At 34.5% G+C, this 16,135-nt stretch overlaps 1 protein-coding gene across 8 annotated transcripts in view; it reads left to right on the forward strand.

The window, feature by feature from the left end:
• ROBO2 (roundabout guidance receptor 2) overlaps positions 1 to 16,135 on the forward strand; it is a 606,204-nt gene that overhangs the window by 535,415 nt on the left and 54,654 nt on the right. For all 8 annotated transcript variants that reach the window (XM_031958824.1, XM_031958826.1, XM_031958829.1 and 5 more), the window contains 3 exons: positions 2,729 to 2,885; positions 9,972 to 10,232; positions 15,366 to 15,598. In XM_031958824.1, coding sequence (XP_031814684.1) covers positions 2,729 to 2,885; positions 9,972 to 10,232; positions 15,366 to 15,598 — 651 coding nt within the window. The remainder of the gene's footprint in view (positions 1 to 2,728; positions 2,886 to 9,971; positions 10,233 to 15,365; positions 15,599 to 16,135) is intronic.

Here is a 16,135-nt window from a genome sequence, read left to right on the forward strand (position 1 = left end):
ACTGAAAGCATTGATGAGTCTCTCTCTGGAAGTCCCTTGCCAGAAGGAACCCTGTCTTCCCATGTTGGGATCTTGGGAAGTCTGCATCATAGTCTGGCTATAAAAGGCATTTGTGTCCACTGTGGCACAGCATCTTATGAACTCCTCTAAAGGAGCATCCTTGTGCAGTCCTAGTATAATTCTTCTGCAAACCTCATTAGCATTTTCCTTAGCAAGTTGCCTTATCAAAACGTCTGTTGATGCATTTTCACCATTAGTTCTTGTGATAGCTGTCTGCAAACGTCCCACACATTCAGCAAAGGGTTCATTTGGCCCTTGTGTTATTTTTGTGAAGGCCTCATCCTTGTTATCTTTATTATGGAGCGAAGCCCTTGCTTTGATAGTATTAGCAGCAATTTGCTCATATACTGCTATGGAATAATTAATCTGTACTGTGATGTCTGCATAGGGACCTACACCTGTTAGTAGGTCATAGGTGATTGCAGCATGAACTGTACTTTGACTATTTTGTGGGGCTTGTATCCTACAGAGCTCGCTATATTCAGAAAAGCACAAGTAGTTTTGTCCAGGTTCTAGGCATACCCTTGCTATAGATTTGCAGTCATTAGGGGTCAAGATTTCAAAAGCCAAATTCTGCAATAACATCTTAACATAAGCTGATGTAGCCCCATAAAGAGTGCAAGCCTTTTTCAGGTCTTTGAGGATTTCTATGTTAAAAGGAACGTATCTTTGACTTTCTTGACCTGAAGAATTAAACTGTTGTATTACGGGGAAAATGTGGGGTTGGATTTCTGCTACATCAGTCCCTTCCGCTTTGGCCTTCATTAGTCCCTGTTGCAATCTAGTCATAGGAGTAGTTGGATGATGGGGGGGAGATGCTGGTACTGTCACTGTCCCCCACTACCCTTCCTCCCTCCATCCTGGACGATGGAGTTGATGGAGGAGAGTCAATTACCTGCTCCTGAGGTGGGGCTGAAGCTGCCTCAAATTCACCACACCCTAGAGCCTCACTTAAGTCTCCATGCCCTGTGGGCATATGGTCAGTCTTCCTCCTTAATATCAGGCTTCCCCATTTCATTACTTTTAGCAGTTTTTTCTTTCTTCTAGGGATAGGATTTCTTAGCACTAACTGTATTATATTGTATAAATAGAATGCATCGATGGAAATTGAATGAGGACCGTTTTCATTGTAATATGCAGAGAGCTGTTGCCCAATCAATGTCCAATTATTTTGAGAGATATGCTCTTCCTCTACGAACCAAGGGGAGGTGCAGGTTAATGTACCCAGAAGTCTAGCTATCTGTTCCCAAGTTATAAGCAGCCCTTGTCCTTCTATCAGCTTAAGTATGCTTTCTATAGTGCCACTCCTGGGTGTAGTTGAAGGGGTTGGGGGTGGGGATGGGGAATCTTTAGCAAGCATCTGTCCCATTTCAGCCAAAAAAAAAAAAAAAGATTAGTAGTTTAGTTTTTAAGAAAATAAGTTCCCTGTTTGTCTATTAACAATACTCACCCAAGTTCCTGGTCACCGAAGACTTCTTCAGTGAAAGTAGGGTCCTTGGTTCCACACTTGGGTGCCAAATGTGATGACCGCGTATTTTAAAATCAGCCGGAGTCAGGAATTCAGGTTAGGGGAAAATCGTCAATCTTTATTCTTAGCAGAGATGAAGAAAGATCAGAGGTACAAGGGAATCGGCCGTAGCAGTGTCAGTATCTGAATCAAGAAGCTAGTCAGACCAGAAGCTGCAAGACCAGCAGCCACCAGAACCGAACCCAGCGCACAATCTCTCTCAGCCTCTCTTCCTGTCTCCCTGCCTCCACCCACCAAAATCATCATTTCCTGCACAACATATCAGGACTTGCACAGAGAGTGGGGGGGGGCCATTCTTTCTCCAAGCATATATATTAATAGAGTATAGTCCAATTACTATTTAGCCTCACGTGCTTGGGACCTCAGTGCATCAACTCAAGCCTCAGCCCATTACATAAAAATGCTGATGATTTAGGTGGACTTATTTTGCATCCTGCAACTTTGCTAAAGTTGTGAATTCTTATAGTTTTTTAGTTAATTCTCTAGGTTCTCTAATTATCCCATCATATCATCTGCAAAGCATCATAATTTGATTTCTTCATTATCTACTTTAGTTCCTTTAATCTCTTTTTCTTCTCTTATTGCCAAAGCTAACATTTCTAATACATACTGAATAGTAATGGTGATAGTGGGCAACCTTGTTTCACCCCTGAATAAGAAGCTATTATTTAAAAAAAAAGTTCAAAATAAAAATATTGCTGCTCTGGATTAATTTTATCAAGATGGTATTCATAGTAAAGCATGGGATTGTGTCCTTAGATCTTCCATTTTCCACAGAGGACTTATGCAAAAGAGCATTGTAAATGTACTAAAATCTGACATTTGAAATAATTGTTATGGTTTATTATTTTTTTGAACAAGGAATGTATCATGCATGAATATATCAATAAATGTACTTTGAAAGTGCAAACATTTTAACCTATTCAGTTCTCAAGTATTATAATGACTATGAAAAGGAAAATGTCATTTTGAGTGATTAGTATTTTTTTTCTTATATCACTTGACTGTTTATACTCCTAACAACAGTAACACTGTGAGTCAGGGTGTTTTGAAAGCATGTTTAAATCTTATAAAATTTATTTGGGTTATTTTTTTAAATGCACTAATATCCAGTATTTCTAAAACATTTGTTGCTTCTAGGTGGGAAAGGTGGGAAAAGGAAGAAAAATAAAAACTCTTCTAAATCCCAGAAAAACAATGGATCAACCTGGGCTAATGTCCCACTACCTCCTCCTCCAGTCCAACCCCTCCCTGGCACAGAGTTAGAGCACTATGCAGCAGATCAGCAGGAAGCTGGGTAATATGCTTTTGTGTGTGTGTGTGTGTGTGTGTGTGTGTGTGTGTGTGAGTGTGATTTGTTTTATTTTTAATTTATGGAATAAAACAAACATTTCCATAACATAGTACAATTGAAGTATAATTGCACAGGAAAGGGCATACAACCTGCTATTGCTTTTAAATATATAAACAATTATCAGTAAACTTTTTTTTTTCTTTCCCTTTTCTCCCTCACCATTCCTGCCCTAGAGATGGCTACCATTATACCTGCCTTATATTTTGTTCTTATTCTGGGTCTCTGTCATCCTTCTATGTTTTGTGAAGCTTATTTGTTTAATTTGAGCCTTCATTATTGAAGGGATCTCTGAGAAAATGACATGCCTCTGCCAACAAAAGATTATATCACAGTGCAATAATAGATTGATGAATTAATTAGTAACTGATTTTGTTTTTCCTTGTGTTCTCTCTTTTTAGCATAGTGACTGGAACATAGTAAGCACTTAATAAATTCATGTTGACAATTTGAAACTGTTTAACTTATAATTATAGAACTATCTGGAATAATGATATCCTGGTGATTTATTCAGGGTGTCAGAGGTGGGATTTGAAACTACATCTTTTCAATTCAAAGATCCATTCTGTATCTGATAGGCCAAACTCTTTTTAATCTTTTTTATGTTTACTATACATTATTTCTCTGACAAATGCAGGATTTTTCATATACTGAATATTGATTATTAGTCTGTCATTAAGAAGCCACTCTTAGAAAAGGCCAAAAAAAGAATAAACTTCCTTAATCATCCTTTTTTAATGACTTGGTATCTAGAAATTACATAAAATATCATCACATTAGGATAATTGATCAGATAACACCAACTATTGTTGTAGTAAGGGAATCATAGGTTTTTATGTAAGAAAAGTAAGAAAAATTAAAAATAGTTTTTGAATTAGAAAAGTCTCTTTGGTCATCTTTTGTTTTAGCCACAACTCTTTAAAAACATGACATGTATATTTTAATGAGTTAAAACAAAACAGATCTCTATTTACTCTAGCTTGTCCCTTACATAGGACAGAATATTGATCTTTATCAGGGAGAATAGAATCTCATACTATTGGGCTTTAAGACTTGGATTACAAACATATATTTAAATATGTATGTATATGCATTTAGTATTGTATAATATTACCCATTTTAGTCATCTGCACTTAGCACATTTATATTTCTTTCAGCACAATACAATGAAATGGTAATAACTTTGTATAAAAACATTAAGTCTTTATATTCTTAAATGTTTTATAAGAACTAACTAATATTAATACAGAACTTTAAGATTTGCAAAACATTATGCATATGTTATTTAATACCTTATTTAATTTCATTTAATACACCTCTGTGAGCTAGATGCTGTTTATAGGTGAAAAAATTTTGCTTAACTTGACCATGATCAGACAGTAAAGTGTATAAGGCAAATTTTTTGTCTCAGCTTTTCCTGACTATTAAGTCAATCACTTTATTCCCAACTCAATCATTTATTTATTTATTTGGTTGGTTTTTGGGGGGAGAAATAAGTGAAAGAGGAGATTCTTTGTCTTAATTGCTACCCAGTCTTAATTGCTGAATGGGTGAAACCTCAGCAAAACTGAGAATTGCTAAAGATCTTAGCTTAAAAAGGCCAAGATCTTCTATTCAATGAGGGCCTACTCCTATCCTGTGGATCTATGTCTTGCCACTTAACCCAGATGGCTCTGGAGGGGAAAGTGAGGCAGGTGGCTTTGCACAGTTCTCCTTCATTTAAATCCAATTCACTTGCATGTCATGTGTATGTCTTTGAGAATGAAAAACAAACAACATTTCACAATACCACTTTATAATATGAGTCAACCCCTGCCATGATGTTGGAATCACCAATTTCTATTTGTGCTACATATGGTAAATATTGGATTTATTTATTTAACAAGTATATATCCAGATTATTTTGCCAAAATTTAATTTTTTTATTTTATTTTTAATTTATGGAATAAAACAAACTTCCTTAACATCATATGATAAAAGTATAATTGCACAGGAAAGGGCACAAATTCTTTGAATTTTTTTTTTTTTTAGTTCTCATCAATGTCAAAGTGATTTTTATGTACTCTATATAGTGTTTTATATAGTCTCATCCCAACACCACATCTTCCCTTCCTACTCATCTCAATAAACAAAGAACATTCTAACTTTTCCTATGGAATATCTACTCTGAGTTCTCCAAAATAACATTCCAATCCAGAAATTGATGTATAATGCCAACTTGATGTTTCCTTCTTACAAATGCCCTCTGCTGCCTTCCTTGCAGCTCATCTACCCTATATATATATATCAATGTTAATATGCTAAGTTAATTGATATAATTTTCCCCAGAAATTTCACATCTATAATAAAATACTAAAACCACACTCCTCTTTTTGTGATAAAATAAAATGTATTACTTTTTGTTAAAGCTACAAATAATGTTAGTTTTAGATAGGTTCTTAGAAAGGAGAATGCCCAAAGATAGCAATTCAGGTTTTTGGCATTTCTGAAAGTAAGAGTGATTAGAGGCAACTAGGATTTATCTTAAATATGGGAGAGAGGGCAATTCCAAAATACAAACTTGTAAAGGGAAAAGAATGTGATGGCTTTCCAAACAAAAGCAAACATAGAATGTGGAACTCCTCACCACCTCAGAGTCAGCAAATCAAATTCAATAGAACATACTAATGTTTGCAAAGTTCACTCTCTGGTCCTTAAAAATAAATCTAATCTGTCTTCTTGACTTTATCATATTCAGGAGATTTTTGCTATACATATGAACATATCTCTTATACATAAATATGTCCTATTTGTAGTGTATTTTACATAAAGCTATATATTGAACTTAAGGTCTGAGAATTTGTTATCTATGTATCTTGGAAATATGTTGTTTTAATTGTATTATTACTTAGCTAAAGTGTAATCTATAGTTTCATATAGGCTATATTTACTCTATTTCATTTGATATATAAGAATACTAAATTGATGTAGTTTTTTGTGACATGAGCTTAACTTTGTCTACATACACTCACATATACATATATACATACACATACATATGGATGGACAAAAACTCTTTAAGAGTAATATAGAGTAAGGAGTTTCAGATAAAGCATCCTTCAACAATAAAGTACAGATTTTCATTATTTTGCTGAATGTACCTTACCTCAGTAAATATTTACCTCTTCCCCCAAATCCTCCTCCCCCCAAAAAAATTCCTGAGGTAATGGAAAAAAGTCAGAATCTGAATCTTTAAATTTCAAGACTGAGTTTTATTTTTAAACATAAAAGATAAACATTCTGGATAAATGTAAAATGAATGCACCAGAAAGTCATAAATAGATTAGAATGGAAGATACTACTGGAGGAAGATTAAAAGGAAGTTTTTATAGGCGATAGAAATTCTATACCATTTATGTTTTAGAATACTCTAACATTTGTCACATCATAGGTAGCAGAATGGATTTTATTTGTCTTCAGTATATTAAAAACAAAAAATTGCATTGAATCTTTAAAAAGTTCTTAATGTATGAGTATATAAAACACATGAACATAATCACAAATTTTTATATTCTCTATTCCTCTTATATCAGCTCTTATCCGTTATTAGTTTGACAATATATATCATGAGTGATAGTATCACTATTTGCTACTTTGTTAAGATATATAATAATAGGGGCAGCTAGTTGGTATAGTGGATAGAGCACCAGCCCTGAAGTCAGGAGGACCTGAGTTCAAATTTGACCTCAGATACAACACTTCCTGGCTGTGTGACCTTGGGCAATTGAGGTTAAGTACCTCAATTACCAGCAATATATATCTTTCTTCCTCAAAATTTCAAACTACTGATTTTTCTTCTCAATTTTTCCATTATTAATACACAATTAATACATATTGATCTCCAATTGCTCAGAAGCTAAAAATTTCTAAGAATCCATTCTGTGTTAAATTTTTCACAGTTCAAATAAATGTGTATTATGGCTCCATTGGAAATAAATTGATTTTTGTTCAAATACACAGCATCCCAGTATAATTGTTCTTAATACATCCTTTTGGATAATATGCCACTTGGCAAAACTATCCTAAACTGTATTTCTCAGCATTCCCAATACTGAACATTTTTTAATCTGCTCATGACACTAGGTAAAAACCAGTATTTTGTTCTATTGCAAAGGTATATTAACATGTCTTTGCTACTATTTCACTTCATTGTATTGTTATTACTAATTTGATCTTTATACTTGACCTTTAACAAGTTACTTCATAGGCAAAATGATTTTTTGTCATCCTTCTCAATATTCACTAGGCAAGATGTATAGTATGATGCTTCTTTATTTAACTGATAAATGGATTAACTATAGAATATTTTTGAAAGACTGGCCAAAATATATTTTCTTTGGCATAAGAGCACTTTTATAGTCACTTCTTTTTGTAATAGAAAAGGAAAAAAAATTAGAAATTCTGTCATTCAAAATAAATGTATCATCTGTTAAAGTGGAGGTGATTCTGAAAATATATAGCCACAATTTTTGATACCAAAAGAGGCTTACTAGGCAAAGGATTTAGAGACTAAAAGCCATCCCAATAATTGTTAATAAAATGAAATGAATTACTGATGATACTCAAATAAGTTCTTTTCAAAAGCAAGTTACTTAGCTTCTGTAGCTATCAAACACAGATCACAGATATTTGATGCTTGTGCTGACAAGCAGTTTCCCACTTTCTTTTTTCCTTAAAGAGAGAAGTTCAAGTCTGGCGGTGTTTGTAGCCTATATAGTGGTAAGGATCATCCCAGGTCAGAGATTTGCCATCAGGATGTCATAGGGTAGGCAAGTTACTGAATAACCAATTCAGAATTATCATTATATCTGAATAAAGATACCTCTGTATTTTGAGTGCTTATACGGTGGGACATTATCCAGCAATATTCCCTACTTGTCATATGGTTTAGATTTTTGGCTAACCTACTCTGCAGGACTTCCCCCATTTAAAATTCTCTCTGTGTCATAGGATTAGCTTGCTCTCTCTCATTTCATGATAAGACTAACCACATCACAATAGATGAAGTGGGAAGGAATATGTTCCAAAATTAATGTGATGGGAAAAAATTACTATCAAATTAAAACAAAAAACCAAACAAACAAACAAATTAGGTACAAAGCATTTAATATTGATGAGTTGTATCTTCAGTCAGATTTTTTTTTTAATTTTTTTAAAGGAAACATAGTGTTGAACTAGACTACAATTGAAAATGTAAATATGACTCAGATTTCTCAACTTTAAAGTGAGGAAATTGAACTAATTTTTCTCATTGATTCATTGCAGCTCAAAAATCCTATGATTTGGATCTCATTTCCTTAAACTTGACTGCAACCCCATATGAAGTTTTGTAAATATTTGATTTATATATGTTTTACATACTTATATATCCAGCATAACATAAAAATTTTGGGCAAAAAGGGGTCATGAGTGGAAAAAGCTTAAGAGGCCCTTTTAGATCATGCCTACCAATTAGCTCAGTGTCATGAATGGCATTCTGCACAGTTCCAGGTGCAAAGATTGCTGAAGTATTGATTAATTGAATTTATAATGTGGTGACACCTGTACCAGTTTTTTTTTAATGGAAAATTAAAGAAATTAGGTTAGAAAAATGATTCAACCTTTCCAAAAATAACCAGTTATGAATATTTTCTTTTGATTATTCAGTGTAATCAATAATGAAGTAAACACCACATAGACATATCTGTAATTCAGTCAGGTAACATTGTCAATAAATACTAAGCAATAGTCATTTAATTATACTCTCTTTTAAGCTTCAAATTCTCATGACAATAAAAGAATACTTACAAATGAAATAATGAGCTTTTCCTCTAATCACTAAGCTCAGTGGTAAAATCACTACAAAGCATGGTAAACTTATAGCCAGAATCATCCAGTCTCTTTTTTAAAGTTGCATAAGAGATAACTAGACTTGTTTTATTACATTAAGGAAAATTAATTTTTAAAAACTCATTACTATTATTTTAAATATAAAAAGGCAGATTAAGGGATTATAACATTAAACATATAAACATTATATGCAAATTATATTTACTGGTATTCACTTTTAATATAGATATTTTGCAAAATGTAATTAAATAAGAAAAGAGAATTGATTTTACATGGGAGTGGATAAATAAATATATATGTATATGTATAAATATATATTATATAAAAATTAGTTTGAAGTGAGAGATTTCAGAGGAAATATCCTAGTGGTCAGCTTGATATGTGGAATTAGCACAATGAAAGAGTTCAGGTCTGAGAGTATCAATTTACATGTCCTCTGGGAGTATGTAAGAATCTAAAAATCATAGAATTCCTAGATCTCCAGCTTGGAAGAGCTGATGTTAAAATATAATAACATTTCCCAAAATTTTCTTAGCTTCTCCAGAATTTCCCCTTTAGATTCTTTGATATGGTGAAGAAATACTACAAAAATGTTGGTAAAACTAAGGTTTAAAAACAAGATTATCAGACTGAGGAATTTTGCACATCACCCTCAGTCATGAATAGGATTGTAGGAGAAAAATATTAAAATTTGTTATAAAAATGAATATAACATCATAGGATTGTTAATAAAAAAAAGTTAAAGTAATACATATGAAATTAACCAAATCCAGCATCAAATATTTAAATATTTATTCATTTTTACCTTTTCTGGAGCTTACAATCATGAAAAGTTGTCTAAAGCAATTAGAAGTTTCATGACCTGCCTGGGGTAATGCAATTGGTCTATAGGAGAAGCAAAACTTAAATTAGATTTTCCTGTTTTTGAACTGAGATCATTTTACCTCCAAGGTCAACTTTATCTTCATTTCTTTATACTTCCTTTCAAACATTTGAATGTTGGAATATTAGAATATTAGCACATTAGAACTATACAATATTAGCTTTCCTAAACATAATGACAAAGGGGCAATAGAACTAATTAAATATGGTGATATAAAGTTTGCTTGTTACTTAACTGTGAAGATAATTGTGGTTTTATTTTTATTTTTTTGAAAATTTCAGTTATGATAGTGATGGCTGGTGTCCACCATTACCAGTTCAAACGTATTTGCACCAAGGCATGGAGGATGAGCTAGAGGAAGATGATGACCGAGTCCCAACACCTCCTGTTCGAGGAGTGGCCTCTTCACCTGCTGTCTCATTTGGACAACAATCTACTGCAACTCTAACACCCTCCCCACATGAAGAAATGCAACCCATACTTCAGGCTCACCTTGATGAGCTGACCAGAGCCTATCAGTTTGATATAACAAAGCAAACATGGTAAATATCAAAACTGAAATAATGGAGATCTAGAAAGACCAGCATGCATATATAATATTGACTTCAAGTACATATAAGAATTCAGCAAGAAGATATTTTAGAGTCCACATAGACAAATTCCCATGTTTCATAGTTGATAAACCAATTAGGGATGGGGAACCAAGATGGCAGAGAAGGCACACCCGACTTTCTAAGCTCCTCTCATTCCCCTCATAACCAACTACTTTATCCAACCTCAGAAATAGCTCTTCACTGCTTAAATTCATGAAGATCAGAAGCATACAACTTACCAGCTGAAGTCAATCTGGAAGATCGCCAGGAAAGGTTTGTCCTGAGGGACCAGGAACAGACTAGCGCAGGCAGTGAGAGACTAGCATCCTGAGCAGACCAGGAGCGGGGGTGATCTCTGTGGCTAGAGAAGTTATAGAGACCACTCTGCTATAGGCTAACTGTTCTGCCTTGATTACAAAGCAGTAAACTGGCAGAGAAATTAAAACCTAAAACAGAGGGTACTCTAAAAAACGCCAGAACCTAACAAGATCTGGCTGAAACTACTCAAACCCGGAAGTGACTCAGGCAGACTGAAACGCAGCCCTGCAGCCACATCCTGCAGTTCGGGGCTTTTGCAGGGGCAGTTACAAACCTGCAAGGCAGGGGAGCACAGCCTGGGCAGCCTCTAATCAGCACAGTGGGGGGCTTGCCCTGGGGCAATAGAACTTCCCCAACAGGACTGTGCTTCCTGGGGCAGAGACACTTCCCTCCCTGCAAATCCATTCACTGCTCAACTGCTAATACCCACAGCCTCAGGGTGGGATTTGGCTTGGGATAGTGAAACTCTCATTGCTCAGTGTCCAGCCCCAGGGCAGTCATTATCTTACACGGGGGAATGGGGGGGGTGGGGGGGTGGGGGGGAGGGTGTTCTTTGCAGGGCACTTTCCCAGCTCAGCCCTCAGACCTGAGTTACTTCTGGGTGGGGAACTCTTTCCCAGAGCACTCCAGTACCTCACTGCTTTTTGCAGCCGGCTAGCAGGACAGCTACCTGTCCATACACCTTTCACTGCTCTGCAGAGGAAGCTGGTAACCTCCTGGCCCTGAAGGCAGACCCTACAGGCTTTAACAAAATGAGTAAGAAAATCAAAAGGACAATTGATAGTTTCTACTCAGAAAGAGAACAGTTTTTCAACCCTGAAGAGACTAACAGCAGACAGTCTCCAGACAATTGTTGGTCCCCAATTCAAAAGGCTCTCCTAGAAGAGACTATTAAAAACCTTAAAAGAGAACTAGAAGAAAAATGGGGAAAGGAAAGAGAAGCTATGCAAGAGAGTACAAAAAAGATATATAACTCACTAAAAGAAAATTTGATAAACCAATTAGGATATTTAATAATTGACAATTCACTTCTAAATTGGGATTGGAATACAGATTTCTCTGACAATTCAATTAAACATATATTGTATATAGTTGGCTTTCAAAAACCCAACACATAGTAAATGCTATATTAATACTTATTCCCTTCCATTTCTCTCATTCTGTATTGAATTGAAATTGTATGTATGTATATGCCCATAACATTTTTAGGTATGTGTAGTTTGTATCTGTAATAAATTCAATTCTAGTTTCTTCCACAGAAACTTGTTTAGGTCACACACACACACACACATTAACACATGCATATACATATATTTTGCAAGAAAAAAATGTAATACATAAAAATCCAAATTTATTATGACAGCTATTTGTATATGACTCAGTGGTTGGACTTAAGATGTCAGATAAGCCTAAATTCAAATTCTGCCTCAGATATTTTTTTTAGCTGTTTGACCTTAAGCAAGTCACTTAAATTCTCTCAACATCACTTTAGTCATTAGTAATATAGGGATAACAACAGTATTTACCTTTCAAAGTTGTAAGGTAAGTAAATTGCAAACATCAAAACACTATATAAATATTACTTATAATTATTATTATATAAAGAAAAATTTGATTATAAACTCCAGGCTACTGTCTTTTTTTTCTCCAAATTATAAAATTATATTAGTTCTATAAATTAAAAAAGCCATGGGTGCCAAAATGTAGCAGCCTTTGCAGATGTTCCTTGTGAGATGTCATGGAGACAAATCAGAGAAGAGGACTATAATCAGAACAGGCATTTAAGTTTCTCATCAGTTTCCTGGCTCAGCCTTTTGATGTATTGGCCCATTTAATTACCCTGACTAAAAAAGTTTTACCAGGTCTCTTCTCCCTTTCTTTTCCCACCGGCTGTTGAAGGAACTTTGGGAGGATCCTGCTCACAAACAGCTTTCAAGTCCTGCTGCTTCTTTGTTTCTTGTGTTTCTTATGCTCCACATTGGGTGCCATATGTTGTGATATAGGAGCCACCTGCTAGTGACTGCTGAAGATCTAACTCAGACCTGTAGAATGGATTGCTTCATGTGAGAGGATGATGATGATATGAGGAGACTGAGAGGCAGTTGTTCTCTGAGCTCTCTGCTGAGAGGCAGTTAGTTGCATTATCTGACCTGTCTCCTCTTCCCTCTGCCTCCAATTTATTTCATTCCCAATCCACAATGTTATAGATTGACCCCTTCTTTTAGATATTAGTAAACTGATCTCTACAGAAAAAACTGACTTCCCTAAAGTTAAAGTGTATCCCTTGGTTACTTGGGAGCATATTGTTTATAATACAGTCTTCTGAGAAGAAACCCAACAATGACCTGAGGATGTAATAGATGTTTTCCCTATACCAAATTACCAAATCTAGCATAAAATCTGAAAGGGCAATACTCTTGAAAGGAAAAATGCTTTGTGTGTATAAATATTTATTACTATGTATCTTTACATATCTTGAGGAAGGAAGGGAGAGAGAGAGGAGAGAGGGAGAAAGAGAAAGAGAGAGGAGAGAAGGAGAGAGGGGAGAGAGAAAAGAGAGGGAGAGAGAAGGGAGAGGAGGAGACAGAGAGGAGAGAAGGAGACAGAGGCAAAGAGAGATACACAGAGAGACAGAGAAAGAGAGAGAGAAACAGAAACACAGAAGAGACAGAGAGAGAGAGAAGGGGGGGGAGGGAAGGAGAGAAGGAAATTTTTGAACCATTTCTTTCTTTTCTTCTGGCTCTCAAGTATTCTCTGAGGCAGCCAGAGTATTAGGGAATTGCTAAAGGAAAAACAATTAAGAAATTTTGAATCCAATTTAAATTGCAACTGATTGCTACTTTAATTGGGGTTATATTAAAATTAATAAGGCTGTCAAGATGGTAGAAAACCAAGACCCAACTTCTTGAATAATATTGTTTTGTATTTTTTTTCTATAGACAAGAGAGAACTGGAGAGTGTTTTTGAACAAGCCTCAACTACCACATGGTCAGGCAGGCCTTTGAATAATTGTGCCCTTTGTAGTTTTCATACTTTAAAACTCTACTTTAAAGAGTCCTCTTTCTCAGAAGGACTTTGGTATGCAAACCCATTTTCCTCACTTTGTGAATAAACTTGTGCTTCATTCCTAATTCTCCTGTTTCTAGCCTGACATCCACCAATAGAGACTGGTTGACAAAAGGAAACTCAAAATTTCAGTTAGGTAGCCAATAAACATTTATTAAGTGTCTATTAAGTGTCAACCACATTGCTAAATACTAGGAATTTTTTTTTAAAAGGCAAAAGAACAGTCCTTGAGGCAGCTATCTAATGGGGAAAGACAACAAATAAAGGGAAGTTAAAAAGGAGATGTGGAGGGAGAAGAATAGTAGGAGGAGTAAAGAAATCCAGAGGATTATAGCTGGATGGAAAATTATGAGATAACTGTCCTGAGCACCCTCCTTAAATGGAAGATGTGGAAGGAATTCTTCATTCTTTATCCTGCATCTTCTTAAATCAGAGGTGCCTTAGAGTCAAAGAGTACTGCCAACACGTGAATTTTAGTGTGGATAACCTTGCAAGAAGATTAGGTTCCTCGGGATACAATGGCACCCAAAAGACTGCCCCTGAGTTGGAAATGACCATCATGGCCAATACATTCTCTATGCTCACTATATTTATTGCCTTTTTTCATTTTCTGCTCTACTAATGATCTTATTAATCCAGCCTACTTCCACACAACAATAACAGATTATTTCCTGATACTTTTAAAATATCATCAAGGGACCATAATCATATTCCTTACCATTTTAATCTTCAAATTCACCCATTTTCCCTTTTATTCCTTCATCTGACCAAGTTCCCAACATGTTGCTAATGAAACACAGCAGCTGGAAGAAAGAAACATTTCAAAAGAAAAAATAGATTTTGGCTTGAGCATATAGAGTCAAATAAAGATATCTTAGAAATGTGCAAGAAGCAATTGGAAAAATGTGCCTGTAGACCAGAGGAGAGATAGAAACCCAATACATTGATTTTAGTTATAGGTAATAATAAAACTATGGATGACAGCACTAAGAGAAAGAATTTTAAACATGAAGGAGAGATCAAAGAGTAAAACATTTACAGGCATTTTGAGCCTTGATCAAAGTTTGAGATCATCCATATAGATTCTGTCATTTTAGATAAAACTAAGAGATCTAGATAACTACTTATTTAAATATAACTAGTTAATGCATAATAAAAGTGAATCTCCTAATTCACTTCCACATGTATTTTTTACCATACTATACAATTTTAATATTATTTGGAGGCTCATGTATGGTGAGGTAGTAGTTTACTTTTGCATAAGGAGTGGGAATGGGAACAGGTATTTGTTAGGTAATTACTACATGCCAGACACTGCTAAACATTTTGCAAATATTTTATCATTTGTTCCTTGCAACAACCCTGAAAGGTAGGTACTATTGTTATCCCTATTTTACAACTAAGCAAATGAGGCAGAAACTTGAGTAATTCATGCTGAATTTGAACTCAGGACTTACTTCATGACCAGAACTTTGTCAACTGTGCTATCTAGCCATCTATTTAATATTTAAATTAAATGATAGGAGCCTAAATCTTTAAAATATGTATTATTGAGTGGAAATGGAAGACATAGCTATTGAGACTTTAAAGATAAGCTACTTTCATAACTAAGCTGTTGTAATTAGAAAGATAGCCATTTTTGGTTTTGCATATTTTAAATATGTGCTATGTAAAAGGTGTCTTTCCTCTCTCTTATAGGCACATCCAAAGCAATACTAAACCTCCTCAGCCCCCAGTTCCACCATTAGGTTATGTTTCTGGGACCCTGATTTCAGATTTGGAGACAGATATTCAAGATGATGATGATGATGACAATGATGATGATGATGATGAGGAGGAGATGGAAGAAGCATTAGAAATTATCAGGCCCCTAAGATGTCAAGAGCAGACTCCCGGATCCAGTTTGGATAATCTAGACAGTTCTTTGACAGGTAACAACTTATTTATATATTTAAATGTATCACAAATCATATATGTTTTAACAAGATTTATTCCATTCTATTTCTATAGCATTTTAAATATATTAATACCAAACAAAATGTTAAAAGAGGATTTGGAAATTATTTATGCTTTGCTGCAAAAAATGATAAGACAATTCATGAATTTTATAAAATGTTAGAGACATGAAATAAAACTTAATTATGTTCAGAACTTGTGAAAAGCTCAATTTACCAAAGATGCATGTTTCTTACATTTTTAAATTGGCTTTTGTAAAGGATGTATTTTGTATATCAGAAGCAACATACAATCTTAAAGTATATCTTGATATTTTATTCTGTAAAGTATTCACTGATAAAAGAAAAAATAGTTCAAAACAAGCTTCCTTTAAAGGGCAGCACAAAGTATTATTTTAGAAAGAAGAAAATGTATGTTACATAAAATATATTTTTTATACATTTGAGATTCATGGATTTAAAAATTTTATATTTTGAGAACAATAATTATTTATTCGATTTTCTCGTTAATGT

Source organism: Sarcophilus harrisii, chromosome 3 (genome assembly GCF_902635505.1).
Source record: "Sarcophilus harrisii chromosome 3, mSarHar1.11, whole genome shotgun sequence".
Taxonomy (NCBI): Eukaryota; Metazoa; Chordata; class Mammalia; order Dasyuromorphia; family Dasyuridae; genus Sarcophilus; species Sarcophilus harrisii.